This window comes from Mauremys reevesii, linkage group 9, assembly GCF_016161935.1.
Source record: "Mauremys reevesii isolate NIE-2019 linkage group 9, ASM1616193v1, whole genome shotgun sequence".
Taxonomy (NCBI): Eukaryota; Metazoa; Chordata; order Testudines; family Geoemydidae; genus Mauremys; species Mauremys reevesii.
The window spans coordinates 44,530,126-44,550,800 of record NC_052631.1 but is presented as its reverse complement, the minus strand read 5'-3'; the positions used below and the strand labels follow the sequence as shown (position 1 = coordinate 44,550,800).

At 42.2% G+C, this 20,675-nt stretch overlaps 1 protein-coding gene across 2 annotated transcripts in view; it reads right to left on the bottom strand.

Annotated features, from left to right (window-relative positions):
- The window catches only part of AMER3 (APC membrane recruitment protein 3), a 55,495-nt gene extending 36,622 nt beyond the window's left edge, over positions 1-18,873 (bottom strand). Inside the window, exons 1-3 of one of the 2 annotated variants that reach the window (XM_039489146.1) lie at positions 18,741-18,873; positions 15,586-15,688; positions 842-3,918 (exon numbers count right to left, since the gene is read on the bottom strand). In XM_039489146.1, the coding sequence (XP_039345080.1) occupies positions 859-3,897 (3,039 nt within the window). In that variant the 5' untranslated portion in view covers positions 3,898-3,918; positions 15,586-15,688; positions 18,741-18,873 and the 3' untranslated portion in view covers positions 842-858. Of the gene's footprint in view, positions 1-841; positions 3,919-14,924; positions 15,004-15,585; positions 15,689-18,740 lie in introns of those variants that run through there. The other variant, XM_039489145.1, reaches the window with a different exon arrangement.
- Positions 18,874-20,675: the final 1,802 nt, after the last annotated feature.

Genomic DNA, 20,675 nt, shown 5'->3' with positions numbered 1-20,675 from the left:
ATCTGGCCCCTAAGCCCTGCTGTTCTAAATATGATAAATAATCTGTGGTTTGAGGGCATGTTACTTTTCAAGGACATTAGAGTTAAATTAAAAAAAAGTTAGAAACTCACAAAATGCAGTTAAGGTTCCACTTGCAAGCAAGATATCCAGACTACCTTAACTTCTTGTAGCAACGCTAGAGTGGAGATGTGGGGGGGGGCATATTCTGCAAATAAAGCTGTATTATCAGTATTGGAGAGAACTTTTGTAAAATCTAGCATTATGTGATGGATGCAGTTCTCTGTACACTTACTATATGGCAGCCATGTTTTGACATCCAGTATCAAATATGTCAGTTTCTGCAGTTGTGATCAGGAAAGTTCCTGAATTTTCTGTACATTCTGGAAAATTGCTAGGTAAATATGTGCAACAATCCCTGTGAAATACTCACTAGGACCCATATATTACACTAACAACCCAATGTACACCTATAATACAGTCTACAATTAGGCATTGTTGATTTTGATGGAGTTACATGAGAGTGAATGTGATTTAACTGAATGAAGAATCAGACCCAGTTTCTCCTTCACCTTTGCATGGAGCTCTCGTTCACGTCCATGAACTTGACACTTACTTAAAGCAATATATGGCCCTTGGCTTCAGGAGTCTGTGCAATTTTAACTCTTTCTTTTCTTCTTAGTTTGTCTATCTCTATAAAGCAGATATTAAGAACCTGGTCAAACTGTGAGGAGCACAAAGTACTCAGTAGAACCAGGTGTAATGGGCCTTAATCCTGTTTAAAGGGAATGGCTAACATTTCATTTTTTCACATTTTGTTTCAATCGTCTCTACAAGAACTTACCTTGTGACACTGGTGTGTCATTGATGGTTCTTGCCAGTCACTGCTCTGTCTGTGGTAGTCAGCTCTGGGTTATTAGGAAGAGTGGCCCGTTCAGAGAGTCCTTGGTAGTATTCTTCTGTGTAACTGCATGAGGCTGTGCTGCACTGCTTAGATTCATTACTTTGCAATGGTTTGTCCAGTGAACTGTTTGTGCAGGCTTGTGAAAAATCATTGGGTGCAGCTGAGCAAACGGAGTTGAAGAGAGGTAAAAATGTTGGCCTACTAAGGGGTGTCATGCTGTTAGAGTCACTTGGTCTGGGTTCGAATGTAAAGTCTTTTATGTAAGAGAGGGCTTGATTATTTAGCTGGGCATATTCAAAATTTATTTTACTCCTGGTGACCTGACTCATATGATCTAGGATATTTGTCCTGTGTTTCTGATCTTTAGAGCAAATTAATTCCTTATTTTGTTTCAACTGATATGGATTACTGGCTTTGAGGCTTGTCTCATAATTATCTTGGTTTGTGTGAGGGAGACCAGGGTATTCTAAACTCTGGGTGATACAGTTGCATTCATTTTGCAACAATATTTTGTTTTTGTATTGAGACATCTTACAAATTATGTTGTTCATTTCATTCCCGATGCATTTGTCTTCCAGATGTTTGTTTTCATAGCTGATTTTTAAGGATGCAACTTGAGTGACACAACGTTCCAGAAGCTGCACTATAGTAGTGTCACTGTCCCTTTGTGTGGGGCTGATGTAGCTTTGAAAATGTCTCAGAGTAAGAGGCTGCATTGGCTTGTCGCAGGAAATAGACAAGGAACGATATATTGTTTTATTGCCATCTGCTGTCTCTAGGGAATCCATTGGGGAAGTTGCTGCAGTCATATAAGAATAACAGGATTCTACTTCCTGGCTATCATTTAATGAAGGATTTTGAGAGCTCTGGCAAGCAGGCTCCATGTTCAGGTCGCTTGTTAATGGGGCTTTATCTCCAGGTCCCTTGCATTCTCCTAAAACTGGCATCTTCTCTTTTTCAGACAAACGGGTCCCTAAAGTGTCTCCAATAGCTTGTGATCTTGGCACACTACCTGATGTGCTGTTGGCTTCCTGAAGCCCAGATGCAGTACATGAGTCCTCAGGGCAGTTTCCCTCTCTTACCTGAGAATGCTCACTAGCTGTGTGAGGCCAAGAAACCTCCCTTTGGTCTTTTTCAGCCACGCCCCCTAAACACATCTGGACTGTGTCATCGTCATCAGCGAAAGAAGACTTTGGATTAGAAATATCAGTTTCTCCCTTGGTTTGTTTTTCCTCCTCAGCTGCTACGTGCTCACTCTGGCATAGACTGGGACTACAGGAGACCAATGGATCGTCACTTTTTTCCAGCTGTAATTCAGGACTCCTAATCGGGTCTGTGGGGGAAACCAATCCCGGGTTTTTTCGTAGCCAGTTTATTATCCCCATGGTCAGTGACAGTTCAGTATCACAGAGCTTTAACAAGCATTCCTTACCTTTCCATGTGCTCTGAAGAAACCCCTGGCTAATGATGTCAACAGCTGGCTGTGAAGCCATATTCTCCTCTGCTCCCACATGAAAGCTGTAAATTGACAAAGGGATTTCAATGGCCTGTTCTGAAATGCTTTCTGACATACACAGCTCATCATCTAGGACTGGGCTTATTTTGGCTTCATTGGGATCATAGAATAGTTCATAAAGGGCATCGCCACTGTAACTGTCTCTGGGAAATCGACCTGGAACCCCAGGAGTCTGAGCCTCCTTCATTTCATCCTCCTGCCCAGGAGAGAATGAATCATAGTATCCTTCATCACTGGTGGAGGTGGATTCTTGGTGGTCACTTTTTGGTGTCCCGGTATCTACGGAGCTTTCTTTGGAACTGTCAGGATCTTTATCAGGTGACACCAGCAGGTCAGTCATTGAAGCAGCAGCTTCACGTTTAGTCTTTCCCAAGTCAGGACTGGGTATCTTCAACAACCTCCTATCAAATAACGTGCTCTGATGTAATCGCACCGACTTGTTGATGTTGTCCCAAAATTTTGCAAACTCAGCTGCTTCATTTTGGGCAGGGGACGCCAGCTGTTCCACCCCCCCTTGAAAAGACCCCAGGGCAGGGCTCTCTTTGTGCTTGGATCGCCTCACCAGCACTTCTTTGCTGCTCTCCAGCTCCAAATGAGCAGAGCTCTCATCTGCAAAGATTTCCCCACATCCAGTGAGCGAGTCAAAGCTCTTCAGAGAAGCGACATCTTCACAAAGAGCATTGCAGTAGTCATAGGAGGAGTCGGACTGCATTTCGCTGTCGGAGAGGTCTTGTGCCAAGCAGTCAGCTGCAAAGATTTCTCTGGGTTTGAAAAGATACTTCCCAAGCCTGCCTGAGAGCTCGCTCTTCCACGCTGGAGAAGGCAGCCTCTTGCCCTTCTCAACTAGCAGGGTTAGGCTCTCTGGTTTATTTTTTTTCATGTGAAATATATCCCGGAGCCCTTTTTTAGACCTCTTAAGGGAAATCCTCTTCCTGGGAATGCTTTTTGCTACAGCTGGTACAAAAGGCATCTGTGGCACAAAGTTTCTATAATCTATCATCTGCTGACTGCTGCAAGTGGACTGGCTTGGGCTGACCACGGACTCTTTCTTACCACTGGAATTCAGGGTGCTCCCCACCCCAGAAAAGCTGATGCTATTGACAAGTCGCCCTTTACTTCTTCCTGGAGCTGAGGAGCCCTCCTTGTAAGCTTTATCACTGTGGCTGCATTGTTCTGTTTTGTCTACCCCTATCACACAATCATGGGTTTTACTCTTTCTTACCAGTTTGTAGGAAGACCTAGATGGCACTAAGATGTTTTCACTAGCCCCGCTCCTTGTTGTTGTATTAGAAAATCGGTCATTTTTGTGTGTGGCCAAACTTGCCAGTTGGACCACTTCGCTTTTGTTCCCCTCGACTGCTACCCTTTTGCCTTTTCCTAGATCATCCTTGTCTGTAGGAATCTCATCCACCAATGGCGCTTTCTCAGAAGTCAGCTGCAAACTTGATTTTATGAAGGTCTTTCCTCTCCTTAGCTCCATGCTGCTTCATCACATTTGTTTCTGTAGAGGAAATAGCAGAACAAAATCTTAGAATCTGGCTAGCAGTGTGCTTTCAGCTGACAAAGGACCCATATGGATTTGGGGTATGTTTCCCAAACAACTAGAACCCCACTTGAACTTGTATATTTCGAAGAAAATCTAGAGAAAAGGACAGGGGGAAATCAGCAATATTAGAACTGATTTTATTTCTTGTGAGAGACTTCAGTCAATAACTCATGGCGTTGCTTGAAAAAGAGTTCAAGTGAAAAACAGGGGGGGATGTTGCTTGTAAGGTTTGCAAAGGTCTGAAAGAATCAGCAGGGAGAACAGGTCACTCTAAGTTGGTGGCTAGTTGTCCTGATTGCTTTTGAAACAGTCAAGCTGCTGAGCTTTCAGATACAGAATCAAGGCCATGATAGAGCAGCTCAAAGGGAAGAGATGCTATTCTAAAAGTGAACGTGGCTCTGGGGAACAATGAGGATCACTGGATACCCAAGGAACTTTTTATGCGAAAGGCCTGCTTTGGGGAGGTGATTGCTCATTAACTTATGCCTTTGATTAGGTCAAGGGATGAGGAAGATCCCAAATGGGGAAAATTCCAAGGGTGTAAAATATAACACAAGTGATTTTCATTTTACATGGAAAATCTCTGCAAATCCCTGCCTGTACATTGTGAACTGGTCCTTTGCTTGGAATGCATGCTGAAACTGAATTGCTGAAACTGAATTACTGTTCTTGCTTCTGCTGAAGTGTGTGAAAGGGACATGTTCACCACTAGCACCACCTACTGGTTGGGTGGGAGTATGGCAGGTTGTTTTCCTGTCGGGAGTCCCCTTTTATTACCACGGCTCTGCGCTGTGGTGGTCTGTCCTTCCAGTGACGCTGCCCTCTGGCCAGGTCACATTCGCAAGTCTGTGCCTTTTGGGGTATGTATAAAGGGTCCAGCAGTGGGAGGAGGAGTCTTTGCAATTAAGCAGGAGGCTTCAGGACTCCCCTCCATCTTGGGTTGAGATCTCACAGCCCAGATCCTTTTATCATCAGGGTCTTCTCCCCACAAATAGGTTCCCTGCCGAAGGATAAACTTCTGTAGTTGTCCCTACTTAAAGGTTAGTAGAGGAGCCTGGGTCCACCCTCTCCACCAGGCTAAGATCCAGGGCCCAATGGTGGGCAGCTATATCCTGCATCCTAGGGTGCTATGCAGCTGGCTCCCTGGATCACTTCCCACCAGTCCCCTCTCTTCCCCCAGGGTAAAGCAAAAAAGAGAAACACAAGGATAAAGTCTCTAACCTCCAGAGTGTGTCAGGTCCTTTTTTGTAGGCTTGGACAGGTCACTACAGTCAGGCCTCAGGCAGCAAAAGCTCCTAGGTTGCTCCTTCTCAGAAGCCCAGCATGTAGGTCAGCTCATCTGCCTGTTTTTGAGCTGCTCTGCTCCCCTTTTAAAGCTCCTTCTCCAGCCTGTGCAGGCATAGCAGGTGTGATGGGGTGAGGCAACTTGGGCGCAGAGCAGCTCTCTAACCCCTACTTTTCCAGTGGGGGATTTGTACACCTTATCACAGAGTGCAATCTATAATTTTCTGTAGTGCTACTTTTATTATAAAAAATCAAAAGTAGCTTTTATAAAAGGCACCACTAAATATCACTGGACAGTTGGATTGGCTTGACAAACATTTTTAAGTGTACAATGACCAACTATAGTACATAGATGCATTGGCAAAACATATGCACACTGGTTACTTTTAAATGCACATGCATTGCATAGTTCATTGCAAACTTGGGGTCTATACCTGTATGATACAGTGTTCAGTACAGTTGATGTTTGCGTGCAGTAGATAAAGACTTAACTAAAATACTCATAAAAGTATTATGCCATAGTCAACTCTCCTGGAATTATTTCATAAATTGACAGCACTTGTTTCTCCTCCTCCCTATGCCAGTGTAAATCAGGAGTAAAGCAATGGGATTATAGCTGCATAATTCAGAACCGAATCAAACTCATCATGCAAGCTCCCATGCAAACAAAATTCTTATTGGACAAAAAGAGTGGCCCAGATTTTTATTCAAAGGCCTGGGTTTTTTTGTTTTTGTTGTTTTTTTAAAGAAAAAAATCCCTTCAGATCTGCACTGAATTAAACCTCAGTTTAGAATTAAATTCTGTAGTTCTGCATCATTTACACATACACTAAAACTAAAATCATCTGGGCCCTGAAAGCCAGCAATAATTGAGAATGAATTACTGCACATTAAAAGATGCATTAGCAGCACACTGTTACATCCAACACTCCATTGATAAACCATGCACAGCTTGATTAGCAGAATAAATAACTGCCAGTGTTTCAAAGGAGGTGTATAAACATGGGGCCAGCCTCGGATCCAGCTCTTCTGCACCCAGTACAAGTCAGGAAGGGTGGTTTTTAAACCAGCTTTTTATGCACCCTCACCCCAGTTGTGAGCTTGGCACAATCTGAAGACATAACTTGCAGAAGTCTTAGGGCTCCTCTAAATTGTAGCAACTGCCCATGGCCTATAAGAGGATGTTCTGTCAGCTGAATCTGACCATCCTCCCACAATGGACAGGTAGGTGCGGAGGAGCACATGGCTCGGACAGAGACATACCTTAGGGGAGGATCTATTAATGGAGATTCTCTGTGTCCTAGTAAGGAGGAGAGGATGGAAGGTGATAAAATAAAGGTAGGATCTTATGAGAAACAATCAAATGAAAAAAAGTCCCATTCAATTACATCCCGTAATGGCAGACAGCTAAAAAGTGACAAGTTTAAGTCTAAATAATAAGATGGGTGAACTTGAGTGCCTCATGCTGAATGAGAATATTGATGTAAGAGGCATCACAGAAACTTGGTGGAATGAGAATAATCAATAGGACACAGTAATAGCAAGGTACAAAATAGATTGGAAGGACAGAACAGGTCGGGAAGTGGCACTATATGTGAAAGAAAGCGTAGAGTCAAATGAAGTAAAAATCTTAAATGAATCAAACTGTACCATAGAATCTCTATGGATAGTAATTCCATGCTTGAATAATAAGAATATAGCAGCAGGGATATACTACTGACCACCTGACCAGGATGGTGATAGTGACCCTGAAATGCTCAGGGAGATTAGAGCGGCTATTAAAATAAAAAACACAATAATAATGGGGGATTTCAACTATCCCCATATTGACTAGGTACATGTCACCTCAGGATGGGATGCAGAGATAAAGTTTGACATCTTAAATGACTGCTTCTTGGAGCAGCTAGTCCTGGAACCCACAAGGGGGAAGGGAATCTTCAGGCAGCCAGATCCATGGCCATCCAGTGGCATAAAGCAATTTTTAGTAGAGGCTCTGGTATGGCCTATAATCAGCACATTTATAACACGGGGGAAGGCAGGAAATGGTGGCAAACTTTAGGGTGATGTGTGACTGTATATATGAACAGTGTGTAGAATACATGCTGGTGTGGTGATAGATAAAGGTTTTATCAGTATGATTTTGATGTAGCCATGTTACTCATAGATGGAAATGTGAGTTCTTCAGATCATCTGTAATGAATGCTAATAAATACTTTTCTGCCTCACTACACCATTGCATATTTGTACATCTCACTGATGCTACAGAAAATTTACTTTACAAATGTTTGAGTTTTTAGGAAAAGGTTATTGGGGTGTTTTTGCACCCCTTTGCTGCAAAGTGCGGTGTTATTTACCATGAATCCAATTGTGCAGAATTGAGAAGGAGCCATTAAAACCTGCTAGAAATAGCTGAAGCAAACTTTCCTGCAACTTAAAAATGTCATGAACCTGAGGTTTCCAAGATCTCAGACTCTTCTAGTGCTAGAAGTAGATGCTGGGCCTCCTAGGGAAAATGCAAATCTCAAAGGCTTGAAGCTCCCTGTATGATAAGACTTCAATGTTGTATTATTTTTATGTCTAGAAAAACTCTGGCTGTCCCAGGACAGATTTTGCCTGTCCTAAGCCTTGGCAGGGTAGTTTTTGGAGGAAATGCCACATTTAGGGAAGAAAGTAACATTTTTCCCCTGCAGATTAGCATGTTAAGAAAGGTAGCTGTTTGAAGCTGCTCATGGGTTTGGAGTATTAGAGTAAGTCCTACCTGGATTGGTGGCCAGAGAGCAACTAAGGTAATCAGTGGTGCGGGTTGAATTAAGTTGGAGGCAGAGACGCACTCACTACATACATGTTCACTGTCTAGCACAATGAGGAATGTTTTGGACAAGCTGTTTTTGAATCACTTTACCTCCAGGGGTCTGTGAAAACAGCTGATTTAAAGGGCTTAGGGGTATCAAAACCATGTGGGCACCCAAAGAGAGGGATGGTAGAAAGGGACACACTTGAGAGGGACAAAAGGGGTCTAAGGCATGACTGGTCTGGTAGCCAGGACAGGAAATGCTGAAAGGTTTTCATAGATTCGTAGAGTTTGAAGCCAGATGGACAATTACATCGTCTAGTCTGACTTCCTGTATATCAAAGGCCATTAAATGTCACCCATTTACCCCTGTATTCAGCCCCATAACTTGTTTCACTAAAACATAACTTCCAGAAAGGAATCCAGTCCTGATCTGAAGACATAGGAGGCGGAGAATCCACCACTTCCCTTGGTAGCTTATTCCAGTGATTGATCACCCTCACTGTTAAAATTTGTGCCTAACTTCCCACTTGATTTTGTTTCTGGCTTCAGCTTCCATCCATTGGTTTTTGTTATGCTTTTCTCTGCTAAATTAAAATCCTTTAGCACCTGATACTAGCTCCTCGTGAAGCAAAGAATACACTGCAATGAAATCACCACTTAGTCTTCTTTTTGATAAACTAAAGGGATTGAGGTCTTAAAGTCTCTCATTGTAAAGTCCTCAAATCATTTTTGTGGCTTTTTTTTCCGTACCCTCTCCAATTTTAAAATGTGGACATCAGAATGGTACACAATAATCTGGTATCAGTCTAAATAATGCCACAAACCAAGATAAGTCCTCTTCCTAGTCCTATTTGCTACACCTTGTTTATACAGCCAAGGATCACATTACCTCTTTTGGCCACAGCATCACAATGAGCGCTCATGTTGAGTTGTTTGCCCATTCTGACCCCTACATCCTTTTCAGAGGCACTGCATTCCAGGATATAGTCCCCCATTCTGTAGCTATGGCCCACATTCCTTACTTCTAGATGCATAACTTTGCATTTGGCTGTGTTAAAAGGCATATTGTTTGAATGGTCCAGTCTCCCAAGTCATCTGTATCTCTCTGCATGACTGCCCTACCCTTATTATTATTTACTATTTTGCCAGTCTGTGTCATCTGCAAATGTTACCAACAGTGACTTTATATTTGCTTCTGGATATAGGTGAACATGTTAAATAGTGTAGGCCTACTACTGATCCCTGTGGAACCCCGCTAGAAACACTCCCATTCAAAAATTCTCTGACAATTCTGTTTTGAGATCTGTCAGCTAGTTCTTAATGCATTTAATTGATTCTCTGTAGTGCTACTTTTGAAATCAGCATGTCATAGAGTATCAAGTCAAGCACCTAATAAAAGTCTAAGTAGACTACATCTACGTTTATCCACCAAACTTGTAATCTCAAAGAATGAAATGAGGTTTGTTTGACCAAAGCTATTTTCCATATAACCACATTGACTGGCATTACTTGTATTTCTGTCCTTAATTCTTTATTAACTGAATCCCACATCCTTTATTTTGCCTGGGATTGATGACAAGCTAAGCACCCACTAGCTACCTGGGTCATTCTGCTTGTCATTTGGGTCATTTGGCATAATACTAGCATGCTTCCAGTCTTCTGGAATCTCCCTGGTATTCCAAGATTTATTAAAAATTACCATCAGTGGGCCATTTATCTCCTTAGCGAGCTCTTTTAGGATTCTTGGGTACAAATTATCTGGCCCTGGTAATTTAAAAACATTTATCCCTCATAGATGTTGTCTAACATCCTCTTTGGACTGACTGACTAAGACTGGAAAGTACTTCATCCTTATGTGATACAAGTCATTCTGCTTCTTTCCAAATACAGAATAGCAATACAAATTGAACACTTTTTTATGCATCATTATTAATTCTTCTATCTCAGTCTAGTAATGACCATACCATTTTTTTCCTTTTCCTGCCTGTGGGGCTGTGTCAATACCATGGAAACTGTACCATGCAAATGAGCTTAAAAGGTTAAAGAAATTTTTAAGGTAAAGTTACAGTATATGCTTCCAGTGGTTATAGAATCCTAATCAAACTTCTGTAAAATGATTCTAGACTTCTGTAAAATTGTACTTTTGTCTGTGGGTTGTCCTGACCTATGCATTCAGCTGCAGCATTGCCTGTCTCCAGTCCTTTTCCATTATTTTACCCTTGCATTTAATTTCCACTTGTTTCTCTTGTACTCCTACTAGAATAAAAAAAAATCTGGGGACTGATTTCCATCTTTGTAAAGGAAATATGTTTTGCAATTAAAATTCACTCAAAATGACAGGAATCTTTGGAACTGGCTGCCAGCCCACTAAGAATTAATCCATTATGGTTTCAACAAGACTCTGTGTGTACTTTTCCTTCAAACTGCCCCGTCTCCTTTCTTCTGGCATCAGTGGATTACTTATGAAATTAATTTAAGTAAGAGAGCCATAAATCTTTGCTGGACTACAGTTAAATTGTTATCTACCACTGTCTCGGATGCAGACCTTTCTGCAGCTAAAGAAATGTTACGCTACTGTTGTGGGGAAACTGCCTTTCCCATCTATGATATTGCTAGAGTGACACATACTGACTGGTCTTGACCACACCACGTAGTCTTAAGGTTTCACAGGCTTCTAAACAAGCAATTAAATCCAAAGGTTGGGCTGGCAAGAATAATACAAATGAAGTCTTGGAGTAAACACCATTCTGGAGTTGGAGAATATTGTTTTTAAAATTCAAAGACACTCCATCAAACTTATAAGAACCATCTATTATGCACCAGTTCACGCTGAGTATTGGATCTCTTATGATTTAGGCAGAATGGATATTAATGGGTTTACTCTTTGAGAACTAGCACAAGAGAGATGCTGGAAGTGTGAGGATGACTAGTGTTCCGATGGTTTGGGAATAATCCCAGCACACTGCCTTTCTGTAGAGATGTTAGAAGAACTGCTTTAACTTTAAGGGTGGGTGTCAATTACTTTTAGTTGCTCTCCTATTGGAAAATATTTCTGCCTTGCATTTTCTACAGAAATGAAAAATTTATTCCCGAGGGCCACAAAATTTTGGCAAAAATTTCAATATTCTTAGGTGCAACCCTGGGGAAATCAACCCATTTGGAGAATGAGTGTTTACATCAGTGAGGTTGCATGGCTGTCATTAATAGCAGAAACTGACTTAGGAACTAGAAATTTTAGATCAAAGCTTGAATCAATGCTGCTTCTCCTAGGCAAGGAAAAAGGAGAATTAGCCTTATGTGGCGTTGTGACGTTATTGACATGAAATGTAACCATACAGATCATTGTTGCAACCACTGTTATATATTTGCAGCAAATATTGTACAAAGGTTCTCATGTGAGATGTCTATGAAGAGGTTATGATTTTCTGGTTATAATTATGCTATCTGTATGTGTGTGCCATTTTTTGTAGCTGAAGTTATGAATATTGGCTATGTACTTGTATCTCAATGTGTTTGATTCTAAATAGCATTAGTGGAGCATTTGGTCAGATTCTTGAGAAAGGAATTTGCAAATTGAGTGCCCAATCAAGAAACACTTAACGGCAATGGACCTTTGGAGACTCCAATCCACATAAGTCTTCCTGGGAACGTTCAAGATAGCATATGAGCAATGGCTGCCGCCTGCAAACTGAGTCATGCATGGACATGTGATTTGCCCATGTGACTCCAAACTCCATCTTGCTGCTGGGATTTTCCACAGTAAGAACAAAGGGGTATCCTTCTACAGGGCAAAGAATATAAAAGGCCCTGGAAACTCCTCCATTTTGTCTTCAATCCTGCTTCTTATTTCTGGAGGAACCTTGCTACAAACTGAAGCTCTAAACAAAGGACTGAATGACCCATCCCAGCTTTGGATGTACTCCAGAGACTTCATTTGAACCTGCAGTTTATTCCATCACTGCTACAAGCATGAACCAATAACTTTGCCATTACTGTAGGCAATTGATTCCATTTAACCAATTTTAACTCTCATTTATATTTATTTATTTATTTATTTATTTCTATAAATAAACTTTTGGGTTTTAGATTCTAAAAGATTGGCAACAGCTTGTTTTGTGGGTAAGATCTGACTTGTATATTGACCTGGGTCTGGGGCTTGGTCCTTTGGGATTGAGAGAACCTTTTTCCTTTTACTGGAGTATTGGTTTTCATAACCATTTGTCCCCATAATGAGTGGCACTGGTAGTGATACTGGGAAACTGGAGTGTCTAAGAGAATTGCTTGTATGACTTATGGTTAGCCAGTGGGGTGAGACAGAAGTCCTCTCTGTTAGGCTGGTGTGGTGTGCCCTATTGGGAAAGTAAACCCAGCCTTGGGCTGTAACTGCCCTGCTCCTAAGCAATTTGTCCTGAATTGATACTCCATTGTGTCCTGCCAGAGGCAGCATTGTTACAGGTATTTGTTCCAAAATCTTATTAGCTGTCCAGCTGGAGACTCTGGTTATATGTATAATTGTGATGGGTTTTCACTGGAGACTACAAATAGAGCAAAGTTTTATGGGAATTTTTTATTTCTCTTTTGTTATATTTAATGTAATAGTTTATTCTTAAACAGTAACACCATGAGAAGGAGGTGCCTTACCCAACCACATACTATATAGTGTCTAAACTTGCCCCTTTTCTAGGGTTTGATCTTATTAATTAAATCCATTAACAAACTTTTATGGACAATATTCTTTCTAATTATTGATATTTTTAAAACTGAGAGGAAAAATCCAGTAAGCATGTTTTTAGGGTAAAATGTTTGAGGTATCTAATTCCATTTTCAAAAGTGACTTCAGCACGGTGGACTTACATGTCTGAGTGTCAAAGTCACTTTTGACAATGGGTCTTGGATGCTTTTGAAAATGTACTCCTTGCTCCAAAATAAAAACTGTGGTATGATGAAATTTTTGGACAAGAATATAATGGAAAATGTACGTACTTAAAAAAATTATTTTGGGTTTTTTTTAAACAGGTAACGCTCTGAAGTGAAACTTATTCTCAAATTTTTAATGAAGAATTTGAAGAATAGGAAATGACAAAGAACTGAATGCTTCAGGAAGCCTACTAGAGACTTTGCCATGCTGGCTAATTAACTTAAGGATATGCTGAGCTACTATAGTGATGGATGCCAATCCAAAACCCTAAAAAAGATTAACAAAGAAGTGTAAGGGGCTTAGTGTCCATGATTCCTATTAAAATCAAGGGGTATTATAAATGCTTAGCACTTGTTCTAGATCAATTAACAGAGCATAAAGCAGAGTATATGATTTACTGAAGGGGCTCTGTGAAAGTAACTAAATTCTATTCTCCCAAACAAACACTAAACTCCCTTTACTAAAGGTCACAAAACAAAGCCAATGGAGAATTTTCCTACTATTAATAGGAACATGCAGTTCTTTTTCACTATTTATTGATTTATAATTAAAAACATGCAAAGAAGTTCCCTGCTGAACCGCGATGATATTCTCTCTGCAGTTACTGTAATCCGCAATTCTGTTTCTTAAAGGCAGACAGACATAACGTTCCCTCATAGTGGAAACCAAAGACGATTTTTAAAGCATTGCTCATCTTCTCACTTCTTAAATGGATTACTCTGCCAGTATCTTATTCCATTTCTCCTTTTTAAAAATGGCACTAATGATTCATGTTACAGAGGGAGGTTTGTTTTTAAATAAACCTCTGACATGCAGACCTATGCTGGGATCATACCACCTGCTTGGAGTATTCTTATCATTATTAGTGGTTAAATGCTATCATTCTTCTTTATCACCTACCTCTCTTGGGTAACCCAGAATACCTAATAATTTGCATATACATTTAGGTCAGGCTCTGCTTTTTCTCACTAAAAGACCTAAAGGAACACACCATCATGTGTACACAATAAAATCTTACACATCACATCAGAATACTATAAGGATCTGTAATTAAATGTTTAATCTTATTAGCAATGTGCTACAGGAAAGTCTGAACCTTAAATTAATCACTGCCAACTGCTCACTAAAGCTGAGATGTCAGTAGTAAAATTAAAGCCCTTGGTATGCAGAACTCTGCAGTTTTGTGTGTTTAAATGTGCTGGGTACATATAAAAGATCAAAAAGGGTGAAGAAAAACAAGCATTCTTTTCCCCCAGTTCATTGTACAGGGCATGTAAGCTGTAGAATATCTACATGTTCAGCACAATGGCTAGCTCCTAGCCACCAGTTTCATTCCCTTGATTAGTCAGCTGAACAGTTTCAGTAATTACTAACACTTGCAGCTCTATGCCAAGGGAAAACAGGGAGAGAACTACACTGAGGAACATGGGAGAGAGGTGAATTCATTACAAAAGGAGGAAACCTTCATGGCAAAACCTTTGCATTACCCTGCATAGCTCAGTTTTTCTTCTGCACCTGAAGCTGAGAGAAAGGTACTGGCTCAAAACATTTTTCCTTACATCTTGTGGGAGAGCAGCATAAACTCCAGCGCAGTGAGCTGTTTAACCATTAGCCTATTTCCAGGGAGAAAATAGCTGCACAGAAATCTCTGCTGTGTACCTGAAAGGGAAACTGCATTTATTACTTGCTGTGTCCAGCAGCCAGTTGTATCAGACAGCGAAGTGTTAACCTGGCCAGCCCTTGTCACTTTCAGTTATTTATTGCTTTAAAAGAGATTGAATGTGCACATCAAAAATGTATAAGAAAAGAAATAAAGGAAAATCAGTGCTCCATGCTAGTGTCAAAACAAGCAATCATCCCAAAATAATAGTCTGCCCCTTGGAGTCTCGTTGTAGGTGTCAGAGCGAAAGGAATTCCTTTGCACGAACAGCTAACAATAAGGCAGATGACAAAAATCTTACTCACCATGTTTCACCATTCAGCAGTAATCCTCTCTACTATAGTCTTGTTGCTGAGGCTGAGAATCTTTATCCAGAGGCTCCTGTGATGCTTTTAAGACTCTGAGGGGCTGTACTACTGCTGCTCTCCACTGGTATTCTCCACCTCCTATCTTTTCCTCCTCCTCCTTCCCCTTCCCTCATCCCCCACCCTCCAATCCTTCCAGCTTGTAGCTTGCTGTACCCTACATAGATTCTAGGTTTCCCCGTGTAGCTTGATTTAGGAAAGATGTTTGTTTCAGCCTTCTGTCTGGTAGCAAGTAAATGCCTCCATTGCTCAGGGGCAAAAATCAAAGGTAAACTAGAGAGCTCACAGCCAACATCCTGGTTATACTACACACATAACAGGTTTGGAATAATTCAGGAGCACATTTATTGTAATTGTATTTCTCCTACCAATTTTCATAGCTGACTGGAATACAAAAATACCAGTGTGAACAGATATTTCTAGGTTATTGCAATGCATTGCTGTTCAACATGTATTAAGATTATTGAAGTGTATCACCCTTTGAAGAAGTGATTTAAAGGGGACTGTTATGGAGAGAGACAGTGCCAGGGAGGGGTTGAAAATTGGACAGAATCCCATATTTTTAAAGGGAGGTTAATTTTGCCACCTTAATCCCCTGTACCTCTCCTCCTGGCCTTCACCTTCACCATTCCCGTCTCCTCTCCCCTTGGTTGTAGCAGTTCCCTGGGTTGGGGCCTGACAGGGATTCTCATATGAGGATTCTCCTAAAAAGAGAACAGTGTTTATACATAATGGTCTAAAACACTCCGGTAACACTAGTGTGAGCTGTAGCTTGGGACTGTACTTTATATGTGGGTGTGACGGTTCTCAGTGTACCTTGTTACCACTGCCTCTAGGGAGAGGTAGCCTTGCCCATGATGGCTGGGTATTAGCTCCCTAACACCACCAGACTATTAGCCACTCAAGTGCCCTCCTCTGGGCTTTGCCAGCCCTGTCTTCACCCTACAGGCTAACAAGAGGTGCGCCCCAATCCCCTCTGAATCATTCCCCTGTGATATCCAGCCCCTGTCACTGGCTGCTCACAGGAATCCCAGATCCTCTGCCCCCAAAGGAGCAGTGTGCCCCTGTTTTACCTTAAACCCCACAGCATCTGTAATAAAACAAGAGAAGGTTTATTTAAGAAAGAACAGGGATGCAACTAAAGCCAAGAGAGAGCAGCAGAAACAAATGGTTACAATGCAAAACAAAATCATAAAGCACAATGTAGGGCCTACACTTAATAGCTACCTTTCCTATCTAATACAGTAGGTTTTCCTTTCAAAATTCAGTCTGTTGCACAGTTAGATGGCTTCACAGGAACCAGGATCCAAACTTCCATGAAAAACACTCCCACTCTGCAAGCCGTGTGAACGGATACAGAGTGTGAGTGTCTGTCCCCATCCTGTGTCAGATGGAAACAGTCGTTTGTCTTTACTCCGAGACAGGGTGCTCTCCTGTCTTTTTGTAATGTTCCTTTTTTTCCCCAGGTGCTTTCAATCATTTGCAATTGTCTCTGATGGTTTTCCATTGCAAGACTTGGGATGGAGCAAGACTGGGCAACTGAGCCTTGCTTTACACTGCCTGCTAAATGGAAGGGTGACAACCCGCTCCTGTTTGAATGGGCCATCACCACGATACATTATCCCCTGGTGATAAGCTTTTACTCCAAGTCCCCCCAAAAAATAATACTTTCAATAAAGCTGTGTTATCCAGCACTTTACCAACCAGAAATCTCCATAAACCAGCATTTCTGATCTTAATTGAAAGTCTGGTTTATAGTCCGATTGGTGTGGGGCTGGAGTTGGGGCCTGGGAGAGGGCAAGGGGTGTGGGCTCTGGGAGGGCGTTTGGGTGTGGGAGGGGGCTCAGAGCAGGGGGTTGGGGTGCGGGAGGTGTTTCAGGATGCTGGATCCGGGTGGAGCTCACCTCGGGCGGCTCCCTGCAAGCAGCGACATGTCCCTGCTGCTCCTAGGCAGAGGCACGGCTAAGCATCTCTGCATGTTGCCTCCTCCTATGCCCCAGCCCTGAGCCCCCTCCTGCACCCAAACTCCCTCCCTCTTAGTAAACCAGAATTTTTCACTTACCAGAACCCCCATTCTCCCAACATGCTGGATAACAAAGCTTTTACTGATCGACAAGGTGGGTGAGGTAATGTATTTTATTGGGCCAACTTCTGTTGGTGAGGGAGACAAGCTTTCAAGCCACACAGAGTTCTTTGTTGGGTCTGGGAAAGGTACTGAGAGTGTCACAGCTAAATCCAAGATTGAACTGAAAATTTAGCATAAGTAGTTAGCACATAGTTCAAGGAACCATTCAAAGTCAATGCTAATTATTTATGCCAAACTATCTGTTCGATCCTGTATTTAACTGTGACACACTCCGTACCTTTCCCAGACCTGAAGAAGAGCTCTGTGTAGCTTGAAAGTGTCTCTCTCAGCAACAGATGATGGTCAAATAAAAGATTTTACCTCAGCCACCTTGTCTCTAATGTCTTGGGACTGACACAGCTTCAACAAAACTGCGTACTTTCAAATATGGTAACATTACTCCTTAAATATTACCCATTCATACATCTCACAGTGACATATGCACTGACTCTGTGGGTGCTCCAGGGCTGGAGCACCCAGGGAAAAAAATTAGTGGGTACTTAGCACCAACTGGCAGCCAGCTCCTCCCTCCTGCCCAGTGCCTCCCATCTGCCAGCAGCCCTGCCAATCAACTCCTCCCCATCCCTCCCATCGCCTCCCACCCACCATGATCAGCAGTGTGCAGGAGGCGCTGGGAGGGAGGAGGAGCAGGGATGGGGTGGAAATAGGTGGGAAAGAGGCAGGGCAGGACTGGGGTGGGGTGGGAAGAGGTGGGACCTTGGAAGGGGTGGAGTGGGGGCGGGGTCCAGAGCAGGGATGGGAAGAGACAGGGTAGGGGTGGGGGATTGGGGGAAGGGGTGGAGTGTGGGCAGTGCTGGGGCAGAGGAGGGGGGGTCAAGCACCCCCAGGTAGAGAGGAATTCAGCACCTATGCACAGTGATATTGTCTTGATAAGGCATATGATTTCCGTAGATACTTGAACATTACCCCATATGGATAAATACCCTACAAGACAGTGCCTCAGACTTGCACTGATTCCAAAGCCCTGGCTATGATTTCACAGAAGGATCAGCTAGCAGGACCTGGCCTGTGAACGAGCAAACTGTGTTTGAACACTAATAGCTCTGGAAATTGGGTTAAGAGCAATTGTGAAGAAAGCCATGTGAAATAGGAATGGATTTACATGGTCTGATATTTTTGACTTAGCATGAAATATTAATGTGTGTTGAGTTCTGATTTCAGATGGTGAAAGCTCGCTACACAGATGATCTTGGCTTTGAGGAGCCCTCACTTAGTGTGCTCTAATGAGGGATGAGAAAACGTTAAAGGGTTTTCAAGCTCTTTCTCTAAACAAAGTTAGTGCATGTTAAAATGCTGGCAGATATTGCAGATCAATCAGAGGTCACATGCTTCATGTGTGCTGATCACTGCTGAAGTTCAAGGTTCTCAGTGCCCCAAGAGAGATCAGGGGGGTTAGATTTGTATCTGCATAAAATCAGCATGCATGATTACTGAAATGCATTTTTACATGTCCAATTGTGTGCATACAATTCTAAAGGTCTGTACTTGGGTGTGTAATACCATCCACGACACACAGGCAGCAGGAAACAAAGCTGCAGTGTTAAGTTTGTAAAAGCACAAAGTAGACAATACTACATGTGCAGCCACAGAACAGGAAGACAAATCCTCACCATGGATGTAGGGAGAGTGGGGCAGACACATGGTGTTGGTTCCAGGAGAGTAGCCCCTCAGGCCTTTCCAGTACTGTCAGTTCCTAGAATTAAATCTGGCTCTTTCTTCTTTTGGAGTTGTGGTAGGCCTCTCAATAGTCACCCCTTCATCTTCCACCTGATGCCCATTCTTCCCTCGAGGGAGCAGTGGAGATCCTTCTTCAGACCTGGAGGATGGACTCAAGTCTCCTAATTCAGAATCTCCATTCCAGGGGCTGTCCTGGGCACACTCAGAACCATTTGGGATGGATCCAAGGCTCAGATAGACAGCTCCAGAGATGAGGGGATTTCAGCTCCTGGGGAGTTTGCTTTCTTGCTCAAGCTTCGCTAGGAGTGCCTTCTTCAGGGCCTGTCAAGTCCCTGTCGTAGAGGGAAGGAAATGGGAATTATGAATTATCAAGCACATTAGTTAAATACAGTGTTGTCATAGTGATATTTTGGGCCCAGTCCTGCTCCCAGGTTAGCCATGGGTAAAACTCCGATTGAGCTACATGGCAGCAAAATCAGGGCCTTTATATGTTGCCATATAACTCACTTTTTCAAAAAGTTGTGAAATATTTCACAGTTTTCCCATCACCACCTCACTGCTTAACTGTCAATCCCAAGATATTTCTCTGTACATCATGAACTACTGGCAAACACTGAAGCCAAATTATTGAGGGTAGTTATTAGGTTGCTATATGTCAGTGGTTCTCAACCAGGGGGTACATCATCTCATCTAGATATTTGCCTAGTTTTACAACAGGCTACATAAAAAGCATTAGGGAAGTCAGTACAAACTAAAATTTCATAGACAATTATTTGTTTATATTGTTCTGTATACTATACACTGAAATGTAAGTACAATATTTATATTCCAGTTGATTTATTGTATGTTGATTTGGTAAAAATGAGAAAGTCAGCAATTTTTCAGTAATAATGTGCTGTGACACCATTGTATTTTTATCACTAATTTTGTAAGCAAGTAGTTTTTAAGTGAGGTGAAAATTGGGGGTACACAACACCAGTCAGACTCTTGAAAGGGGTACAATAGTCTGGAAAGGTTGAGAACCACAGCTATATGTCTCTATGCAGAGGAACTGTATTCCCCTCTATGATCCAGCAAGTGCATCCACGCTCAGGCTTCTGGCTCCCGGATTGTTGCCTTTCTTGGGTGGAGAGACCCACATCTCACTCCCTCCTGCCTGGGATAGTCCCAGGCTGAGCAGTTCCCTGCCTTCACTGTGTTGGTCCTAGCAACAGGCTGCTTAAACTGACCTGCTTGCTTTCTCTTTAGAGGATGATAACAGTGTAACTGCCCTCAGTTATAGTTACCACACAGCTCTTTCTATGCAAGCTTATTCTTTGGGTGAAAGCATTACAGAGAAAACATTCAAAACAATAAAAGAACCTACATGTATGCTAATAAGCTTCCGGAAATCTCACACACCCGCCATCTCTAACATAGGCTATGGCAGGAGCAGTCCTTCAAAAAACCCAAAAGCCTCTTTTATGGTCACAAGTTCATAACAGCTTCAGCTCAGATCTAGCACACTCATGACACCTTTGGTCCATCCTTTATACAGTTTGGGGGGCTTTGATCTGGAGTTTCCAGGAACAGGTAAATAGTAAACTATGGGTCTCTCTCCCCAGGGCATAGCTTCAAAAGGCTGGCTTTGGAGGGGAGAATTTTTGCATTTCCCTCTTCCCAAGTACTTCCTAGGGAACCCACTTCATGCATATTGTCCCAAAAAAGTGCTTTGAAATTCCTAATATTTTCCAGAGATTGTATTATTCAGTCTCCTAGAGAAGTTATGTACAATAACACATACACAATTGCATTTTTAATACAATGGATCCCAAATACAATGGACCCCCATTGTCTGGGGATTGGTCCTGCTTTGAGCAGGGGGTTGG